Source organism: Myodes glareolus, chromosome 12, assembly GCF_982192425.1.
Source record: "Myodes glareolus chromosome 12, mMyoGla1.1, whole genome shotgun sequence".
NCBI classification, from domain to species: domain Eukaryota; kingdom Metazoa; phylum Chordata; class Mammalia; order Rodentia; family Cricetidae; genus Myodes; species Myodes glareolus.
Window position 1 is genome coordinate 29728348 of NC_142037.1, and position 19887 is coordinate 29748234.

The following is a 19887-nucleotide window of genomic DNA, read 5'->3' on the forward strand; positions in this document are numbered from 1 at the left end:
TCTGCCATCTCGTGGCCTCTTTTGGAAATGACAGCCCCGCCAGGCCGGTCTTGGCAGCTTGTTGGCCTAGTCTGTCCTTAACTTCCCCCAGACTCCCCTCTCTTTGTGAGCTCTCTCTAAGAACCACTACAAAGGAGTTGTCCAGCCCAGGCCCAGCCTTTCTCCCCTCTCCTGTGCTGTCTCTACCTGTCACCCGCAGTGACATTTTTGCAATATGTCTGTCCCCCTAGCAACATGGAGGGCAAGCATCCTGCTCCCGGCTTCATCCAGGTGGCTGGCACAGAGGGACCTGATTCAGCAAATGTTTGATGACTGACTCACGGCCATCAGATATGTTTTCTCTAGACAGTTACTATTTGCTGTAACTGCTTATGCTGTCTCGTGGGCAGTTTTACTGTGTATATCTCTATTCTTGCCTTACCAAAACAGAAGCTCAATAGGCTACCATCATTAATACTCTATAATACACACACACACACACACACACACACACACACACACACAAGGCCCCGTTTGGTCTCCTCTGCCTTTGTATGGCAGATTAGCAAACAGATGTGTTCATTCTATTTTGGGGGCTCAGAAACTCAGTAAAATAAGAGACTTTTTAAAGATCAGCTCCTGAGTGGGGACACTCTGCAGAGGGTGCTTCTGGCTTCACACTGAACAGTTGTCTTATGCTTTCTCTTCTGGGCACCCGAGAGGCCAGGAGACCATCCCAATGACATGTTTTGGGAATGGTGACAATGCAGTGTGGGCAGAGGGAACAGTGCCATGAGCCTATGGTCTAGAGAATCATCAGTTCTCAGCACTGTCCTCTTGCTGCCTGTCAGCTGGGCAGCCAGACTGGGGGATGACATTGTGAGTAGGGTCATAAGATCCCAAGCTCTTAAATTGGGGCTTCAACTGCAAATTCACTCCTGCAAGTCTGAGCTCTTGGTCTTCCCTCTCTCCCTGTCTGGGTCCAGATTTCCTCTTTAAGGACAAGAGCCACACTAGACTTGGTCTCCTTCGTGACCTCTTTTCACCTTAATGGCATTCTTAAAGACCCATGCGCTGGTACGGAAGATCCGACAGAAAGGGACTTAGGGAGGGTTAATTCTGGCTCAGAGTTTAAGGGCATAGTTATCATGGCTAGACGGGCACAGGGGCAGGAGGAGCGGGAGGCAGCTGGTCACATGGCATCCACTGTGAAGAAACAGCAATGGATGCTGGTGCTCGGCTCACTCTCCTTTTTACTCAGACAGGCCTCCAGCACTTGGATCTGAGCCATCCATATTCAGGCTGGGTCTTCCCATCTCAGTTAGTGAATGTGAAAGCTTCCTCACTGACCTGTTCAGAAGTCTGCCTCCCAGGGATTGTTTGATTAGCCACACCCCCAATCAGACACATGCCACCTTTCTGCACCTGCCACCTTCTTTCTCCACTTGCCTGTTCACTCTTTGGAGAACCTGAGATCTGCCAGCCCAGAATACGTCCCTGGGGTCATTGGCCAGGAAGGCAGAGAAACCCAAGGTGCTCTGGAGTCCTCTGCAGACAGAGAAGCCCACAGGTGCAAAGGTCCCCGGGCTGCACAGTGTTATTTCTGCTGATGCATCAGCAGACTCCTAAAGTGAGGACTGCCTGTCTACGGCTGGGTCCCCACTGAGTGACAGGAGGGTTTCCTCAGAGAGCTGACTGAAGCCCGTGGGAAGCTCAGTAGTTATCACAGGCTCCAAGTCGTCTTCACTCATTTAGAGCGAGTCTCTTCCCAATCCCAAACCTCAGTTTCTTAACCAGATGAACAGGGGGTTGAGATTAAAGCCACCAGTTAGATGTAAAAGCCATGTGACCTCGGTCAAGTCACTTTACTCCTTTGTGACTTATTCTCCCATTTCATAAATAAACATTTCTAAATTCCCTTTGGTTTGACTTTTAAAAAAAAGTCTATGTGTGTGTGCCTGAGCGTCTGAATGTGTACCCATAGTGTGCAGGAGCACACAGAGGCCAGAAGGGGGCATTTGATCCCCTGGAGCTAGAGTTACAGGTAGTTATGAGCAGCCCCGGGGAATACGGGAACTGGACCAGGGTCTTCAGCAAGAGCAGCTGGCACTCTTCACCGCAGAAAGATATTATTGGGCATGAATACTTTTACCACCCAAACAGAGGAAGAAATTATAGACATATGTGGATAAGGTTTCTAATTTGATTCTAAAAGGAAAATTAAGACTTTGTCAACTGACAGGAATGGACCCTGCAGAAAGTACCTTTTACTAAAGAGAAAATTTCCTCTTTATGGGCAGAAAATGAAAACTGGCAAAGAGCTTGCAGTATTTTTTGGGGAGAGATTAACAACAAGTATCCCCAAAGCGAGAGACTTAAGCTCATAAAAAGAACCAGTTTGGTCCTTCCTCACGTTATATGGGGAACACCAATCTCTGGAGGTGCTATGTTCTATAGTGATGCAAATCAATCAGGAAAGGCAGTTTACAAATCAGAAAACGTAAGTAGAGAGGCGTACATCCCCTATGATTCTGTGAAAAAGTCAGAATTGTATGCCATTCTCATGGTACTAATGGATTTTACAGAACCTCTCAATATAGTTACTGACTCTCAATATGCAGAAAGAGTTGTCTTACATATTGAAACTGCTGAACTTATTTCTGATGAGTCAGAATTAGTTTTATTATTTATACAATTACAAGAAATCGTCAGGAATATGAATCATTCCATAACGACTAGACCTGGTCCACAATAATGTCATTAAACTGATAAACACCTCTCGAAGATTAGCTTTGGACAACAAACTATCCGTGTGGGACTGCCCAACTGCTCAGGACAGTTATAAGGTGACTAGCTGAGATGGTCCACCTTCTTCCAACACTCTAGCCAGAACTCCAGATAAGACTTACCTGTTAATCATTACTCAGAGACTGGCTACAAATGTTACAGCTAGTCCTCATGAGACTTAACCATTATTTTAGGTTTTTTTTTTTTTTTTTTTGTTTTTTTTTTTTTTACAGGACCCCAAACCATTATTTTAGTTTTTTTTTCCAGGATCGCAAAGAGATATAATCACCCCCTAGACAACTGGAAGTAATTCTAAGAATATGACACCCCCCTCTCCCAACAGTTTCTGATTTCTCTCAAGGTTGGATAATTGTTATCTGTAAGGGTAACTTATAAGTTCTTATAGGGTTGGAGGTGGAACAATACAAATTATACTCAGGAATCTCATTTGGTATAGAAAAAGGGGGATTAGATAGGATAGGATAATAAGGTATTGTATCTACTTGTAAACTATATTAATAACTATTGATTTTAGATAATTTGCATTGGTATGGATTTTTGTATATCCATACAAATGTATATTTTTGTATTCCTGTTTAAGATAATTTGTATATTGATACAAATTCAAAATTATATTTGTCATATTGTATATGTTTCTACTTCTGTTTATAACATTTTTGTATATTGATACAAATGTAAATTTATTTTGTCATATATGTTTCTACTTCTATTTATAATATTTTGTTTATTGGTACATATTAAGGACATTTTTGTCGTATTGCACTATACATTTCTACCTCTGATTAAGATTTTTTATATATTCTCACAATTCTGAGATCATTGTCCTTATGCTGCACATCTGTCTGAAGAGTGTTTGTTTTTATAATGTGAAGCTTTAGTCTTTAAGCTATATAGCTTATTAAGAATTACAGGTTAATAGTCACTGGTGGCATCTAATCTATTCTGTACCAGTGTTTATCCCCACTTTATACCAAAATACCCTGATTTTATATCTGAATAAATTCTTGAGATCTTTTAACAAACTCAGGTGAGTTCACATTACGTGGTTGAGCCATTTCTTCAGCCTCCAAAGGTGATGGGTAGAAAGGGACTTCAGAATGAAAAGTCTCACAGTTACTATCTGAACAAATCTAGAGATTTATTTGTTCTAGCTAGAGATGGTCCCTCCCACCAGAAGTTACCTGGAACCTGACAGGTGACCAAGAGTGAGAACCAGGTTCACCAGAGTGAGCTGTCACTAGTATATTCCATCTGGCTGTATCTGCATTCAGTCCCTGAACCAGGGCTCTAGCCTATCTTTGGGGTCCTCCTCTTTCTGTCCTCCCCCCAAGCTTCTTGATGTCAGCTCAGGTTTGTAGCCAACCCCAAAGCATAGTCTCACATACATGCCAGGGGTTAGAGACTGCATCTCTCTATTCCCAGTTGGACAGGGCTCTGAGCAACACACATGACAGAAGATAGGGCAGAAGCCAACTTTGGGGATAGCTCAATGCTGGACATTTGGAGAATTGACTGTGATTTCCGGCTTTCTTCTTGACAGAGACCCTCCAAGGCTCACTATTCAGGGGCTTCCCCTCTATTTGGGCTATTTTCTCAATCCACTGGGTGTAGTTCGACAGCACGGTGTATATTCCTGGGGAGCCTTTTTGTCCACAGCTCCTGCCCCAGCTGATGATGCCCACCTGGTACCACCTACTGCCAGGCTCTGCACTGCAGACAAGCGGTCCCCCACTGTCTCCCTGTGGGCAGAGAACACAGCGCACTATTAAGTCCACCTTAAGTTGTCCATTGAGGCCAGGCACAGCTCCATTGGCTTTGCCTACTCAAATTTGTCAGATAAATTTTGTTACCACTGACCAAGGTAACTACTCCATCCTGTGTTACCACTGACCAAGGTAACTACTTCATCCTGGCCCCGTGGGAGAGATGTGCTGCTCACGAGTACCTTATGGAGTCATGGGGGCACCATCTAAGGCCAGCAGTGTGCAGGGTCCAGGAAAGAGGACTTGATGAGAAAGAAACTCCAGAGAGTCCAAAAGATAGGCAGAAGGAAAAGTGGTTCAGGGATGTGAGTTTTTTCAAAGCGGGCTCTGGAAAGGGCAGAGAAGCAAGCACACGCACGCTGTGGGGAGGGCTGTGTCAGGACAAGACTAGACTTTGACTCCCAGATTCTACATTAAGAAAGCGAGGCATGGTGGCATAAGTCTGCAACTCCAGTGTCAGGGAGGCAGAGACAGGTGGAAATGGTGGAGTCCTGTGACTTAGTGACCCTGAAACCTGAAATCGTCTGTGGACTTGTTGCGTGCTGACACGCAGGTGGGCGTCAACAGTGTCAGGGCTTACTGCGTGCACAGCCTTCACTCAAAGACTCTAAGTCCCTGTGGCTCAAGGCCCCATGTCCATGTGTTTTTCAGACTCTGTGTGTGTGTGTGTGTGTGTGTGTGTGCATGCATGCATGCATGTGAATGTGTGTGCATGCATGTGCATGTGTGTGCATATAAGTACTTCTGAGTGTACACATAGGCTCAAGCGTGTACAGAGGCCAGAGAACAACCTCAGCTCTGGTCTCTCAGACATCGTGTCCACTAACTACTGTCGGACTTTTTGTTTTGGTTTCAGTGTGTTTGTTTTGCTTGGTTTTGTTTGTTTGTTTTGTTTTGAGATAGATCGTTCTCTCGGTAGCCTGGAGTTGCTTGTTAGGTTGGCTGGCCTGGGAATCCTAGGGAGTCTCTTACCTTCTCCGTACTGAGAATACAAGTGTGTGTAACCATGTCTGTCTTGTTTTCCATGGGTTTGGGGGACCGCACTTAGGTCCTCATGCTTGCTTTACTGACTGAGCCCTTTCCGGAGCCTACAGTCTAGAATCTTAATCTATTCCCAGGGGAGGGAGACACTCTTGCAAGGAAGACACCTATGGGCTGTAGGTTGAGGGAGGGGCTGCTGGCAGGTTATGATTACCTGGCAAGCATCATAGCTCTCGTTATCATACGCAGCACACAGCATGTTGTTGGTCAGCATTGGAAACACCTTCGTGCATTCCTTCCAGTCCGTAATACGCATTGGCACCTTCATCAAGTCGGTTGTCATAGATGATTTGTCGTCTGGCATAGAGAGAAAGCACATCGGGAAAGCCACCAGGTGTGTGTGGGGTCCTTATGCAGACAATGAAGCTGATTTGGTCTGGGGAGAGCCACATACCCTCCTGAACCAGCCCCAAACACTCTCCTTCACGCTAATCATAGACTCAGTATTCACAGCCTTCGGATAACCTATACCTGAACTTTATCTACCATCACCTAAGCTGTTCTACTTAACCCTGCCTCCTGCCTCCTCTCATTTAGAATCTGAGTCCTCTTCCGGATCATCTCCACCCAGCTCCGGGATTTGACAACCCCAGGAAATTTCCATCCCAATCATTTATTGCGTAAGTACAACCCTCCATTCCTAGTCACCATCTCTGCTACCAGGCCATTGAGAACACATTTTTACCATAGTGAAAAAAATTATGATTATGATTTCCAGCACTGATAGATTGGTTGGATTGTCTTTTGCAAAGATCTAAACTATATATATACACACACATATATATATATATATATATATATGTGTGTGTGTATATATATATGTAGTGTGTATGTACATATGTATGTATGTGTGTATCTGTATCTGTGTGTGCACAAGCACAAGAGTGAGTGCCCACAGGGGCCAGGAAAGGGCATCAGATCCCCTGGAGCTGAAGTTCCAGGCAGTTGTGAACCTCTCAGCATAGGTGCTGGGAACTGAACTCAACCCTCTACCCCACCCCTCACCCCACAAGAGCAGTCTGTAACTTACCCACTGAACCATCTCTCTAGCTCCTGGCTGGATCTTTAGGAGGTGCACAGTTTAAATATGAACTGTGTCTCAGAATAGACCCACACCTGAACATTTGTTTCTCAGCAGATGGGGCTGATTTTGGAGGCTGTGGAACCTTTATGGGGCTGGGCCTAGCCGGTAGAAGTAGGTCTCTTGGGCCAGGCCTTTGATGGTGATTCTTGCTCCCTGGTTCTGTCCTGTTCTCTTCTCCCTGGGCTTATGGCACTGTACCCCATGCTTCCTATCACCCCTGGGCTCAGAGCTGCTATGCCCAGCCTTTCCCAAATAACGGACCAAGACTCCTAAAACCCTGAGACAAAATAGCCCTTTCTTCTCACACATTTCTGGGTGATATTTTGGTTCCACACAAAAATTATTAGAGCAGAAGGGGTGACAGGAACCAGTGTCTTGGCCTCCAGGAGCAGGAATTTGCCTGAATGTCTCAACTCTCACCACAGAAATTCACAGTTGCTTCCCTCCCAGGGGCCTATAACCTTGTAGGTCACCATCTACCTCCTTCCCTACTTCTAAGTCTTGTCTGGAACCAGCAGCCATGTTCTACCTGTCTCCCTCTGCTAAACTGCTGAGAGAAGCCAAATTCCAGGCTCAGTTCATGGGAGGCATCGTCGCGGGCCTGAGGCTTGCTTCAGCTGTAGGCTGTGTGGTTCCGATCTCCTACTCACTGCTTGACTTTTGTAGGGGTTTCTTACAGGGACAGTCAAGTGGGGTTTTCCTCACACATTCCTGCTCCACACGTTTCCTATTTTGACTAAGTAGCAGCCTGACCTGTCGCAAATGTTAACATTAACTTCTAAGAGTGACTGGACAACATTTGAGTAGCATTAGAAGCCTAGCCTGGGGTCGGGCATCATGAAAACCTGTAGGAACCAGGTAGGAGACATTACTATGTGAGAACTAAGGATAGAACACAGGGGCCTTTGGACAACTATGGTGGTTGAAATTCCATTAAACAGGACCATTCTGTGTTGGCTGACCACACCCAGGGATTGGTCCAGAGCCGGCATCTCAGCCACAGCATCTCTCTAGCACCCAGAGGAGACTGAGCCAAGGCTCCCAAGAGCCCAGGGTGTGGAGATTTCCTTCCCTGAAAGCCTCTCCACCACCCTCTCATCTTTCTTGTCCTATATCACAGCTCCCCCAGATCCTGTAGTTCCCATGAAGCCCCGGGCAGTCACATACCTGAGTTGGTTATGCCCCATCCTGCCACCCAACATTCATGCCAGCTGGAAGGGGCAGGATGGAGAGGCAGGCAGATGGGCACTGTCAGGTCGTTGAAATGGATAGGGCTGGCCAGCAGCAACAAGGCAATATCGTTGTCCATGTTGGCTCTTTTAAAGTTTTTGTGGCGAATTATGTTGGCAACCTGTATTTCCATGGGTGAGGCAGCTAAGTCATTGGTTCCCATTTTGACCGTCAGTTCTATCGGGCTGGGGGCACAGAACAAGAGGGAAGGAAGAAGAAGAAAGGAAGCCCGAATGAACAGAAGTCAAGGGGTCCAAAACCTCTACACCCACTGTAGTTCTAGAAGCCTCCAAGGCCTTGTCCTACTGGGGCAGCTGCTCAGCAGGTTTAAAGATTGAAAGAATGCAGAAAGGGCGCGTTGTCTACTTTCCTTGCTGTTGTGATTAAGTATTTGACAAGAAACTCTGAGAGGGGAAGCTGATTTGGCCTCAGTTTAAGATTTGGATCACAATCCCTGACTTCAAACTCTACTACAGAGCTACAGCACTGAAAACAGCCTGGTATTGGCATAAGAACAGACAGGAGGACCAATGGAGCTGAATAGAAGACCCAGATATTAATCCACACACCTACAAACATCTGATTTTTGACAAAGATGCAAAAAGTATCATGCATGGAAAAAAGAAAGCATATTTAATGGTGCTGGCATAACTGGATATCAACAGGTAGAAGAATGAAAATAGATCCATATCTGTCACCATGCACAAACTCAAGTCCAAATGGATCAAAGACCTCAACAGAAAGCCAACCACACTGAACCTCATAGAAGAGAACGTGGGAAGTACACTTGAACGCATTGGCACAGGAGATCACTTCCTAAATAGAACCCCAGCAGCGCAGACACTGAGATAAACAATTAATAAATGGGACCTCCTGAAACTGAAAGGCTTCTGTAAAGCAAAAGGCATGGTCAACAAGACAAAATGACAGCCTACAGAATGGGAGAAGATCTTCACCAACCCCACATCAGAGAGAGGTCTGATCTCCAAAATATACAAGAACTCAAGAAATTGGTTATCAAAAAAACAAATAATACAATAAAAAATGGAGTACAGACCTAAACAGAGAACTCTCAAAAGAGGAATATAAAATGGCTGAAAAACACTTATGGAAATGCTCAACATCCTTAGCCACCAGAGAAATGCAAATCAAAACAACTCTGAGATTCCATTTTACACCTGTAAGAATGGCCAAGATCAAAAACACTGATGACAACTTATGCTGGAGAGGATGTGGGGTAAAGGGAACACGCCTCCATTGCTGGTGGGAGTGCAAATTGGTACAGCCCCTTTTGATATCAGAATGGCAATTTCTCAGAAAATTAGGAAACAACCTTCCTCAAGACCCAGCAATACCACTTTTGGATATATATCCAAAGGATGCTCAATCGTGCCACAAGGACATGTGCTGAACTATGTTCATAGCAGCATTGTTTGTCATAGCTAGAACCTGGAAACAACCTAAATGCCTCTTGACCAAAAAATGGATAAGAAAAATGTGACATATTTACACAATGGAGTACTACACAGCAGAAAAATATAATGGCATCTTGAAATTTGCTAGTAAACATCATATTGAGTGAGGTAACCCAGATCCAGAAAGACAAATATCCCACATACTCACTCACTCATAAGTGACTTTTAGACATAAATCAAAGAAAACCAACCTATAACTCACAATCCCAGAGAACCTAGACAACACTGAGGACCCTAAGAGAGACACACATGGATCTAATCTACATGGGAAGTAGAAAACGACAAGATCTTCTGAGTAAATTAGTAAATGGGGATTATGGGAGAGGGTTTAAAGAGAGGGGAAAGGAAGGGAGGGGACCAGAGAAAAATGTATAGCTCAATAAAATTAATTGACAAAAAGATTTGGTCCACTATGACAGAGAAGGCATGGCACGAGAGGGTGAGGCTACGTGCCTACATTTGTATTAAAGAGGAGCAGATGAGACTGTGGCTGGAAGTGGGCTGAGTTCTCAAGGTCCACCACCCAGTAACACACTTCTTCCATTTACTCTCCCATCTCCTAAAGGTTCCCCAATCTCCCAATACAGCACCACAGCCTGGATACCAAGTGTTCGGACACATAAACCCGCGGGTGACATGACACATCCAGACAGTAACACAGGGAGTAGACTTGTGACCTTCAGGTTTCCAGACCTGAATGAGATTTTTGTGTTTAACAGAACAGAAACAGATTTCAGTATGGGCTCTCTGAAGATTCCCCACCCCTCACTTTGCTGCCTAGTTTTATGTCACCTTGATAACAAGCAAAAGTCATCCAGAGGCAGGAACCTCAGTTAAGAAAATGCTTTCATAAGATCAGGCCGTAGGCATGCCTATAAAACACTTTCTTATTTATTGATAGGGGAGGGACAAGCCCATTATAGGCAGTGTCATCTCTGGGCTGGACCTAGGTTCTGTAAGAAAGCAGGTTGAGCAAGCCACGGGGAGCAAGCCAGTAAGCTACATGGCTTCTGCATCAGCTCCTGCCTCCAGATCCAGCCCTGTTTGAGTTCCTGTCCTGACTTCCTTCAGGGAAGGACTATGATGTGGAAGTGTAAGATAAATAAACCTTTTCCTCCCCAAGTTGCTTTTGATTGTGGTGCTTCAGTACAGCGAGAGTAACCCTAACTAAGACACCCCCAAAGCACCGATTGCTATAGAGCAAACCAGCTGTCAGAGTGCCAAGGTGCTGTCACGCAAATCAGCAATCACTGTTGATGTCATTAGATCCGCCGACCATTTAGAAATGAGGACCAGAGTTTCATCTGGAGCATGCACTGGCCACACAGAAAGGACTTCCTGAGCAAAGCAGCAATCAGGTGAGATGGTCCGGGTCTTTAGCTATCCTAACCAGTCTCTGAGTCTCCTTCAAGAGTGGGAGCTAGCATCCTTGGTTTTGGTGGGTCTCGAGATAGAACCCCTGAGATCAAACTTGTTTGGCAAAATCATGACCTCTGTACCGTCCTACATCCCATTCTGTATCTTATTTTATTATGTTGAGACAAGGCCTCTCTCACTTAGCTGCCTTAGCTGGCCTCAAGTGAGTGTTCCTCTTGCCTTGGGTTTCCAGTAGTTGGGATTACAAGCTATGCCTCCTTTTCCTGCAGTTTTCTTAACTTTATAAATGAGTTGAAGGTAAAAGCCAGAATTTCCTTCCTGCCTTTGTCTACTGGGTATGCACTTGGGCAAGCTATATACATTTATCAGACCTTGGTTCTCCTATCTACAACATAATGGTTTCTTTCACCACTTTTCAGAGGTCATTGTACAGTCAAATGAATTAGTATCAAAGAAAAGTTCAGGCAAAGACCTTGGTGCATGGGTAATTGCCAGTCAATCCTAGGTGCCCACTGATGGCCTAGGACAAATCAGTCTCCATAAGAACCAAGAAGGGGGCAACAGACAGCCAAAGAGACCAGATGGGAAGTGTTAGAACTTCCTTCTAGGAGCACTTGAATGCCTTCGGAGAGGTAAGGGGCCAAGCCATCTGACTCTGTCAGCTGCAGGGGTCCCTGAAAGGGACAGGGGGTGACCACAGGCACTGTCTCAGTTTGGTGTCCAGACTGATACTGGGGAGGAAGGGAGTCATTTTTGTCTGCCTAGGAAGTAATTGTACCAGGATTCTTCTCACAGCCCATGTGTGGCTGAGAATGTGCCACCCCCGGATGAGCTGGGCCCTCAATACTTACGAAACCTCCTCATCATAAAAGCAGTGGGCCACGGTGATGATCCACCACTCGCTGAGAATGGAGCCGCCACAGAAATGATGTCTCTTTTCTTGAATGCTCACCTGCCATGGAAACTCACCCACCTCAGCCTCCTGCCCTCCTATGATCCTGGAGTGTCGAGTTTTGCTGTCATACAGGGGTCTCGTACCACATTCTGCAGGAAACGAAAACCAAAGGTAAAACCATATCATCCGTCAACCTCTGTCAGGACTGGCTGGGTCTAGCTATGGGGGAGAAATCCCTGGGGATGGTCTGAGGCCAGGACACCAAGGTTTCCCCACTGTGATAGGAAGGAGCCCGTGGCTCTAGATGGAGTGGGGGTGAAGGTGTTGGCTGTGTCTACATTCTTCATGGGGTCTCAGGCTGGCAACTTTACCAAGCCTGCTTCTACCCAGTGAGCCTGGAAGAAAATGCTTTTAAAGGCCAACTCCAGTGTGGGGAGCAAAACGTGATGACCAGAGGGACACGCCAGGTCTAGTAGCCATGTCACAGGACTGGCAAATAGCTCCCCTGCCAACGCAACAGAGATTTGTGGGGTGAAATTAGTCTGCTGACCCTCACATGGCTAGTGACATGGTCTTGTCACCATAAAGGCCCTGAAGAAAATAGAGGCAGGGGTAGGGAGTTGGCAAAGTTCTCACCATGCAAGCACAAGGTCCTAAGTTGGAACCCCTAGAACGCATGTAAAAAAATCCAAGTATGGTGGTGTGTTTCTAATATCAGTGCTGGGGAGACAAAGATGGGCATAAACCTGGGGGATCACTGGCCAGCGAGCCCACCTACTTGGTGAGTTCTAGGCCAGTGATGATACCCTGTCACAAAAGACAAGGTGGACAGTACCTGAGGCACAACACTTGAGTTTGTCCATGACCTTTATACACATGTGCATACATGTGTGCGCTGCCCTGAACATACAAACACACACACACACACACACACACACACACACACACACAGGAGGGAGAGTCAATGAAGAGAGAGAGAGACTGCAAAGCCGGCTCCAATGAAGGAAGCAGAGGCCCAGACAAGCCACTCAATGTCAGGACACAGACAGGGGCAGTTCTACCCCAGTGCTCAGACAGGACACAGTCCCATCCACGGTTGCTTTCACCCTGGGATCCCCACACTGCACTTCTACCCTACAGAGCAGTGAGGCAAAATTGGTGTGACTTAAACCACTTAGCCTGTGTTGATGGGACAGAGTCCCGGGTAGGGAAGAGGTTCATAAGACCCCCAAGAAGTCATGAAAAGTGCTGGAACCCACTAGAAGCCTTCATTAGTGCCATCTGGTCCATGTTGTGCCACTCAGCAGCTGGGGACAGAGATGGCAACTACTGGGCTGTGTGAGGAAGCCTGGCTTCAGCAGTGCTTGTCCAGAGCCTTAAGCTGTCTGTAATACATAGATATTTTCTTGGGGCTTTGGGCCTCACCGTTCATTTTGGTCGCCAAACACGCTCGCGGTGCTCACCTTGTATCTGGCACTGTTCTAGGCACTGTAGGAAGATAAACTCAAAGTTCTTGTGATCACCCTGAAGCCGTGTGACCCCAGACATAGGCTACGTAACTCGTCTAAGGGCACCCAGCCTGGTCAGTAGCCTGACCGAGACCTAAAGCCAGGTCACTCTGCCTGGAATGTTCACGCCTCGACTGCCCGCTTGCTCTCGTTGTTTGGGCTTCCCCCGGAAGCATCATTTCTTCAGTGATGCCTCCTCCGGCCTGACCTCTGCCCTGGCCAACCTTTTCGTCTATGCAGCCTCAGGTGTTGCCGTTGCGTTACAATGATTGTGCAGTGCTTCTGTCTGCCACTGACCCCAGAATGCCAGATCCAAGTGGAGAAGGCAACATGCATGGCTTGGTGATGCTGTGTCTTGAGGATGGGCCATACTTGTGAGAGATGCACTCAACAATCAAAGGACTCGAGCCTCTGACTGAAGGATCCTATGCTAGAACTGTCTTAAGGGGAAAAATCTGCCTATTGGAAGATGTCCCTTCTGGGGGTTTCATTATAGCAACAGATGGGAGACAAGCTGATGTCATGGTATTTGTGCCCTGAACTATTTCTCAGCTGTGAAAATGAGGCTCGTGGCGAGTTTCTAATGATGTGGGGGAGGTACTTGGGATTAAAACGTGAATGAAAAGATCAGGATAAAAATCAGATTTGAGGGGGTCAGTGAGAAGGCTCAGTGGGTAAAACCACTGTTGCCGAGTCTTCCCATCTTAGTTCCACCCCAGGGGAAGACAGCGGATTCCCACAGCTGCTCTATAACTTCCACATGAGTACTATGAGACACAGCACACCACACACACACACACACACACACACACACACGCACACACACACACACACACACACATTAAAATGTAATAACTTAAAGAGAAATCCTATTTGAGCCTTATGTGATTTATCTTGATACAAATGTAGATGTGCGTGTGTGGGAGCCAATGTATCAGGATATCCCCACAGAGGGGCTTGCCTGACTACTGAGTGCCGATGCCAGGCCTCTCTCTGATGCAGCTACAGAACTCGCTAGGACCCTAGTTGCAGACAGCAGAGGCTGGTTTGTGATCTCCTTGTCCAACGACTCGAGGAGACACTCCTTAGCCCTGTTTATCTCCTCTCTTATCTCATCCCTAAAATGGGTCTGAAGCACTCCACCCATCAGGCTAGCCTACGGCTCAGATGTGACGATGGTATTTGAAGTGTCTGTCAAAGTGCTTGGCACAGAGCACAATCCTCAAGCCACAGTTGATTCAGAACTTCTTGGAACCACTTTGCGCCGAAGTCCCCATGGGACTGCCAGACAAACCCCACTTTCCACATCTTTGGTCCTGGGAACACCCCACGAGGCCAACATGGAAGTCGCCAGAACACAAAGCCTGAAGGTAATGTCAGCAGCTTCCACGGTGAGAAGTCATTTGGCAACTTGGAGTCTTTTCCCATTGGACTCCGGAGGGACAAGTTCTGCCAAAGGTGTCCCATGCCTTATTCCATGATGTGTTCCCAGGCCACTCTGAAGGCTGGGGAGAGACAGGTTGTCTCAGCTCAGAGGCAGTGTAAAGAGCACCAGAAGGAAGTCTGGGTGTTGCTCAGACTGGTGCAAGTCAACGCTGTGTCCCTGTGGTTGTGGCTTTGGGCTAATTTCCTCCACCCTGAAGTTGTAAAATAAATCTGGATTGTCTAAGAGGAGAACGGGGTTAGTTAGCAGCATGCTCTCATTCTCTTGGACTTCTCTCTGCAGGTGTGGTATGACCAACTGCCCCAAGTTCCCAGCCCCTCGGCTTCCCATCCATGATAGTCTGTGCACCCTTGAACTGTGAACCAGAAGAAGCCCTTTCTCCCTTAAGTGGCTTTTGTCAGAGTATTTAAGCGTAGGGCGGGGAGTTAAGTCACTTGATTACTTCCTGGCCCAAGCTCTGGGAACTTCCTCATTCATTGGTATTGGTGGGGTAGAATTTTAATTTTCCAACCTAAAACTTGGAAACTCCAAGATTAGACAGGTATCCCCAAAAAGGGGTGGGTGAGGGGTCTGTGCTCTTGGAGGTGACCTCCTGGTGGCCCACTAACTAACTCATGGGTCATGGCCGCTGTTTCCTTTGTCCTTAATGCTCACCACATAGGATGACAGGATGAAGGAAGGTGAAGAGAGCAGGTGTCCTGGCTGGCCCTACTTGGGTCAGCAACTCTGGCCAGAGGGAGAGAAGTCCACGTACCAATATTTGCTCCTAGGGTGTGGGCAACAAGCAGCAGAATGGAGGGCAGGATCATGGCCCTGGCTGGGCTGTGTGCTGGATGTTAGGAGGCTGAGTCCATGGTGCCAGCTGGCTGCTCAGATTCCTTAAGCTGCCAGGCTATTGATGTCACAATGGCTGTGTTGGGACCTCACACGAAGTCACGAAGTCTCCTCTTAAGTCATAGTCTTTCTGTGATGCCTCACCGAGGACTTCACCCTTGAAGAATTTCCCCTTGGAACATCCCTTACAGTTGGCCTGATTCCCATCCTTACCACCCAGCCCTCTTCAGACACTTGGTGTTTGGTCCCGTTGTAACTGTTTCTTCTTAAGGTTCATGAACTTCTCTTTCTGGGGAGCCTACCACATTGGGGTATACCTGTAAAAAGTCAGGTGAGGCTTGCAAACTGGCCGCTAGACTGGGCACTAGATAAGCCTTGCTGAGACAGACATTCTTGTCGACTAAATAACTACCAGATTCTCAGCCTCTTTGGCATGCTGATAGCCGTTGTTGGGCTACACAGCCCACACTGTGTCAATCTAAGAAGTTCCAGTTTTGATACACATGTATTCATTTTTAATACACATGTATTCATTTTTGATACGCATGTATTCTATTGGTTATGTTCCTCTGAAACCCTGATACACCTACCACCCATGTCCACAACGTAGGAAATCTCCATCATCTCTCCATGTCCCAGGGAGCAGAGAGCCATGGGACCCAGTCCCATGGAACCCACACAGTCCCATAGAGTACAGTATCAATAAACCATAGCTTCTTAACCTGAGGGTCATGACCCCAGGTGGGGGTCACATGACTGAATGTGGGAGCTGTGAAAACTTGAGTAACAGTGAATGAAAATAAAAGAAGTTGTGATCAGAAGTCTTTCTGACAGAGCTTGTCTATGTGGCCCTGTGAGAGGTGGCCATGTCTGTGGTTTTCAACACATGACATGTATGCTTTGCACTGTGTGTGCCACGGTTCACAGCGTTAACATCAAGGCTACTACATGTCACGGACTGCGGTGTGTTTATTGCACCTACAGTTTTCAGTTCTCACAGAAACAGTTTTATGGTGGGGAGCTGAGAGCTTTGATATTTCCCTGCCATTGTTGTTCTGCATGTAAGTACCAAATTAGGATATCTTTGCATTGTATTGGGCGAGAGTATTTGACTTTTTAAAAATTGCTGTTGAAGTTAATGAGTTTGACGGGTTAGTCAGTGAACTTCGGCTTGGGGTTAAGGCAGAGTTTTTGGTGGTTTTCTGAAAAAACCCGTCTGCCATTTGTACTACAGGTTTACGTGAAGTTGCATTCTTAGCACTGGACATTACGCAACAAAAATGTTTATCAACCTTGAAAAACATTGAAGATAGTTTGTCAAATGTTCAGTCAAGATTTTTTTTTTTGAGGCTCAGTCTTGCTATACGACCCTGACTACCCTGAAACGCTTTCTGTAGACCAGACTACCCTTGAGTTCACAGATGTGCATCTGCCTCTGCCTCCTGAGAAATGGGATTAAAGATGGGTACCACCACACCAGGCAAGATTTAATTCTTTGTATGAAACTAAGCAAGCTCACCCACCTCTCTAGTATACAAATTTGCTTTCATCTTTAGTAAATGGGAAAATCATGTGTATCCCAGAGTCATTTTAAAATAAACATATTATGTATATTAATAAAGATTTGATTTGTATATGTTTTATATACTTTGGTGAAAAGATATCACAGATAAAAAATGCTTACAAAGTGTGGTGGTTGGATAAGCATGCCCCCTGTAGGCTCATATATTTCAATGTTTGGTTCCCAATTGATGGAACTGTTTGAGAAGGATTAGGAAGGAGGGCCTTGTCAGAGTAGGCATGGCCTTGATGGAAGAGGTGTTTCCCTGAGGGTGGACTTTGAGGTTTCTAAAGATGCCCATGCCAGAGGCCCAGTCTCCCTCCCTCTGCATGCTACCTTAGGATCAGGATGCAAGTTCTCAGCTTCTGCTCTAGTGTCATGCCTGCCTACCTGCCTGCCTGCTACCGCAATCCCACCATAATTGTCATGGACTCACCCTCTGAAACTGTAACAAGTCCCCAATTAAATGCTTTCTTCTATAAGTTGACTTGGCCATGGTGTCTTTTCATGGCAACAGAATAGCAACTAAGGCAAGAAGCCTGCGGTAACCTGTAGTGCACACCTTCCTCCTCCTCCCTAGAACTGGATGAGCATGAGGCTCAAAGTAGAGGAAGCAATCTTAGGGCCTGAAAGAACCTACAGAAACTCAAAAGAAGGTACAGGATAAGCCACATCACTTAGGGACCATTGTCTAGCTGATGCTCCAGAGGCAACTAGAATGACATCCTCCTGGCGGTGTCACCAAAGTCCTAGCCAGTGATCTTCTGACCTTTGAAGACCAGCTTGGGGCATTGAGAAGGATGTGGAGAGGAGTAAAAATTAGTGATGCCCTTTTCTTTTGCTTTTTTTTTTTTGATACAGAGTTTTCCTTTGTAGCCTAGATTTGCTTGAACCCACTAAGTAGCCCAGCCCATCTTGAACTCCCAGCAATCCTGCCTTAGCCTCCTGAGTGCTGGGATTATAGGTGTTAATCACAATTTAAAATGATGTGTTTTTTTTTTGTTGTTTTTTTTTTTACATTTAAGTACATCCCATGCATTGGTTAGGACATTCAAATAGAAAAAAAAAAGTTACTACTGAAATTCACATTTAGCTGATGATCCATGTTTTATTTGGGAATCCTTGTGTGCAAACTTCCAGGCTTAGCCTGCAGATTTTGACCCAGTGAGTTTAGAGGAGTGGAGCGGGGCAAGCATCAGGGCTAAGCATTTCCTGAAGCTCTTTCTGAATGTCTATAGTACCATCCCAGGGCTGGATGCTGGCTTATTCCTGAGAAATCCAGAGTATGACAGGCTGAGTTAAAAGGGTTGTAGCTGGGTAGGGTCTTCTCTTAGCTTCTGGTTTGTTTGGGGACCCAGTGGGTGCTGGTAGGGGAGAGACACTTGCGATAGTCTTAGGATGGATCCATAAATCTAGGAAGATGCAGGGAATCTTTAGAAGAAGAACACAGGGGATTCACAATAGACACTTGGAGCCTGAGAGGAGAATGGGACCTTGGCACCACGAAAGCTTCTCCTTGGCCTGCCTGAAAGAGTGAGAATCTCACGCACATGCCCACCTGCAAGAATCAGCCATAAGTGGTCTTCAGACCCAGAGAACATGGGTCTACTGTGTAGGCTAGCTCACCTGCCAGCATTCTTCCACAGCTTTGGCCCTTGGAGAAGAGGGAGCAGAGCCAGCACTGAAAAGGAATTGGGCCTTGGAACTTTGTCTGAGGAGGGAGCGGAACATTCACCCAATCAGAATAAAAGTTCTGACTCTGACCAGGGAAAACTGAAGCTGGGTTTGGGTACAATGCCTGTAGGACCTTTGCGTGAGACTGGTGGAGAAGCCATGAGGCACCTCAAACATTTGTCAGAGCACAGCAAGTCATTCCCCTGTATGGTGTATAAACAGAGCAGGAAGCTCAGAGCTGTGGTTGATCATGGTCCTAAGCTGCTCTGTGCAAACACTGCCATATGATTACCCTCCCTTTGCTGGTGCCTTTGGAGCACGGTTGGGATTTCTTATCTAGTGCTGGGGGAAATATGAGCTGAACAAGTGACCTGATGTAGGGAGGCAGACATCAAGTAGGAGTGACATGTTCCATTCATGCCCAAGCTCTTATGGCATGTGGCCACCTGGTCACATGGAGCTTCCAACGGAGCTAGAAATTGGCCCCACTGTTCACAGTGCCCATGACTAATGGACAGGTTACAAAAAACCGACTCTGCTGTCAGATATGCAAACCACCCACCTTCAAAGGCAGCTTCTACCATGCCCATAAGGGACTGGGGATACTTCATCTCTGAGGGATTTTCCAGAAACAGCCCTCTCAACTGGTGAGAGGGTGGCTGTGGTCACAGTGACCACATTCACTGTGACAATGACAAGGAAGAACAGAGGATGTAAGAGCAAAAAAAAAGGAAACGACCCTTGCCCTCACCAGAGTGATAATCTAACAGGGGAACAAAGTGATAATGCTGAGGATGTGTACTGTGTTGATATCCATTGGAGATAAGACAGGGCAGGCAGAGGATGGAGGGGGGGGGAGGAGGGAGGGAGGCTTGGGCAAAGGCAGTGTGATAGCTAATGCTGTCTCAATGACAGGATCTGAAATCACCTAGGAGACAGCTTCCAGGAATTATCTAGATTCAGTTAACTGAGGTATGAAAAGCCACATCAACTATGGGCAGCACCATCCCTTAGGCTGTGATCCTAGACGGAATACAAAGGAGAAAGCAAGCTTCAGCCAGTGTCCATCTCTCTCTGCTTCCCAACCACGGCCATGTGGCCAGCTACCCCACCTTCTTACCACTATGATTTCCTCCCCATGATGGACTGTACCTGCAAACTGTGAGCCAAAAGAAACAAGTTTTCTTTACATTGCAGTTAGTAGGGGCATCTCT

At 46.4% G+C, this 19887-nt stretch overlaps 1 protein-coding gene across 3 annotated transcripts; it reads right to left on the reverse strand.

The window, feature by feature from the left end:
• Nucleotides 1–3904: 3904 nt before the first annotated feature.
• On the reverse strand, nt 3905–15480 carry Prss55 (serine protease 55). Of its 3 annotated transcripts, XM_048421966.3 has the most exons (5): nt 15359–15480; nt 11609–11801; nt 7843–8090; nt 5746–5888; nt 3905–4526 (listed from the first exon to the last, which is right to left on the reverse strand). In XM_048421966.3, exons 1-5 carry the CDS (start codon nt 15411–15413, stop codon nt 4200–4202), a joined length of 966 nt encoding a protein of 321 aa, XP_048277923.1. In that variant the 5' UTR covers nt 15414–15480; the 3' UTR covers nt 3905–4199. The 3 variants fall into 3 exon arrangements, with proteins under 3 accessions (XP_048277923.1, XP_085554768.1, XP_085554769.1); XM_085698642.2 differs by lacking the exon at nt 15359–15480 and having other exon boundaries at nt 11727–11802; XM_085698643.2 differs by lacking the exon at nt 15359–15480 and having other exon boundaries at nt 7843–8026; nt 11609–11720.
• Between the last annotated feature and the right edge of the window lie 4407 nt (nt 15481–19887).

Bases quoted from the DNA above. Each gene is read 5' to 3' on its own strand.
- Prss55 (XM_048421966.3), bottom strand. From the start codon at position 15,413: ATGATCCTGCCCTCCATTCTGCTGCTTGTTGCCCACACCCTAGGAGCA. The intron at 8,091-11,608 runs GTAAGTATTGAG...CTGTGCCCCCAG, and splicing joins TTTTATGATGAGGAGGTTTC to CCCGATAGAACTGACGGTCA. The intron at 5,889-7,842 runs GTATGTGACTGC...TCTCTATGCCAG, and splicing joins ATGGGGCATAACCAACTCAG to ACGACAAATCATCTATGACA.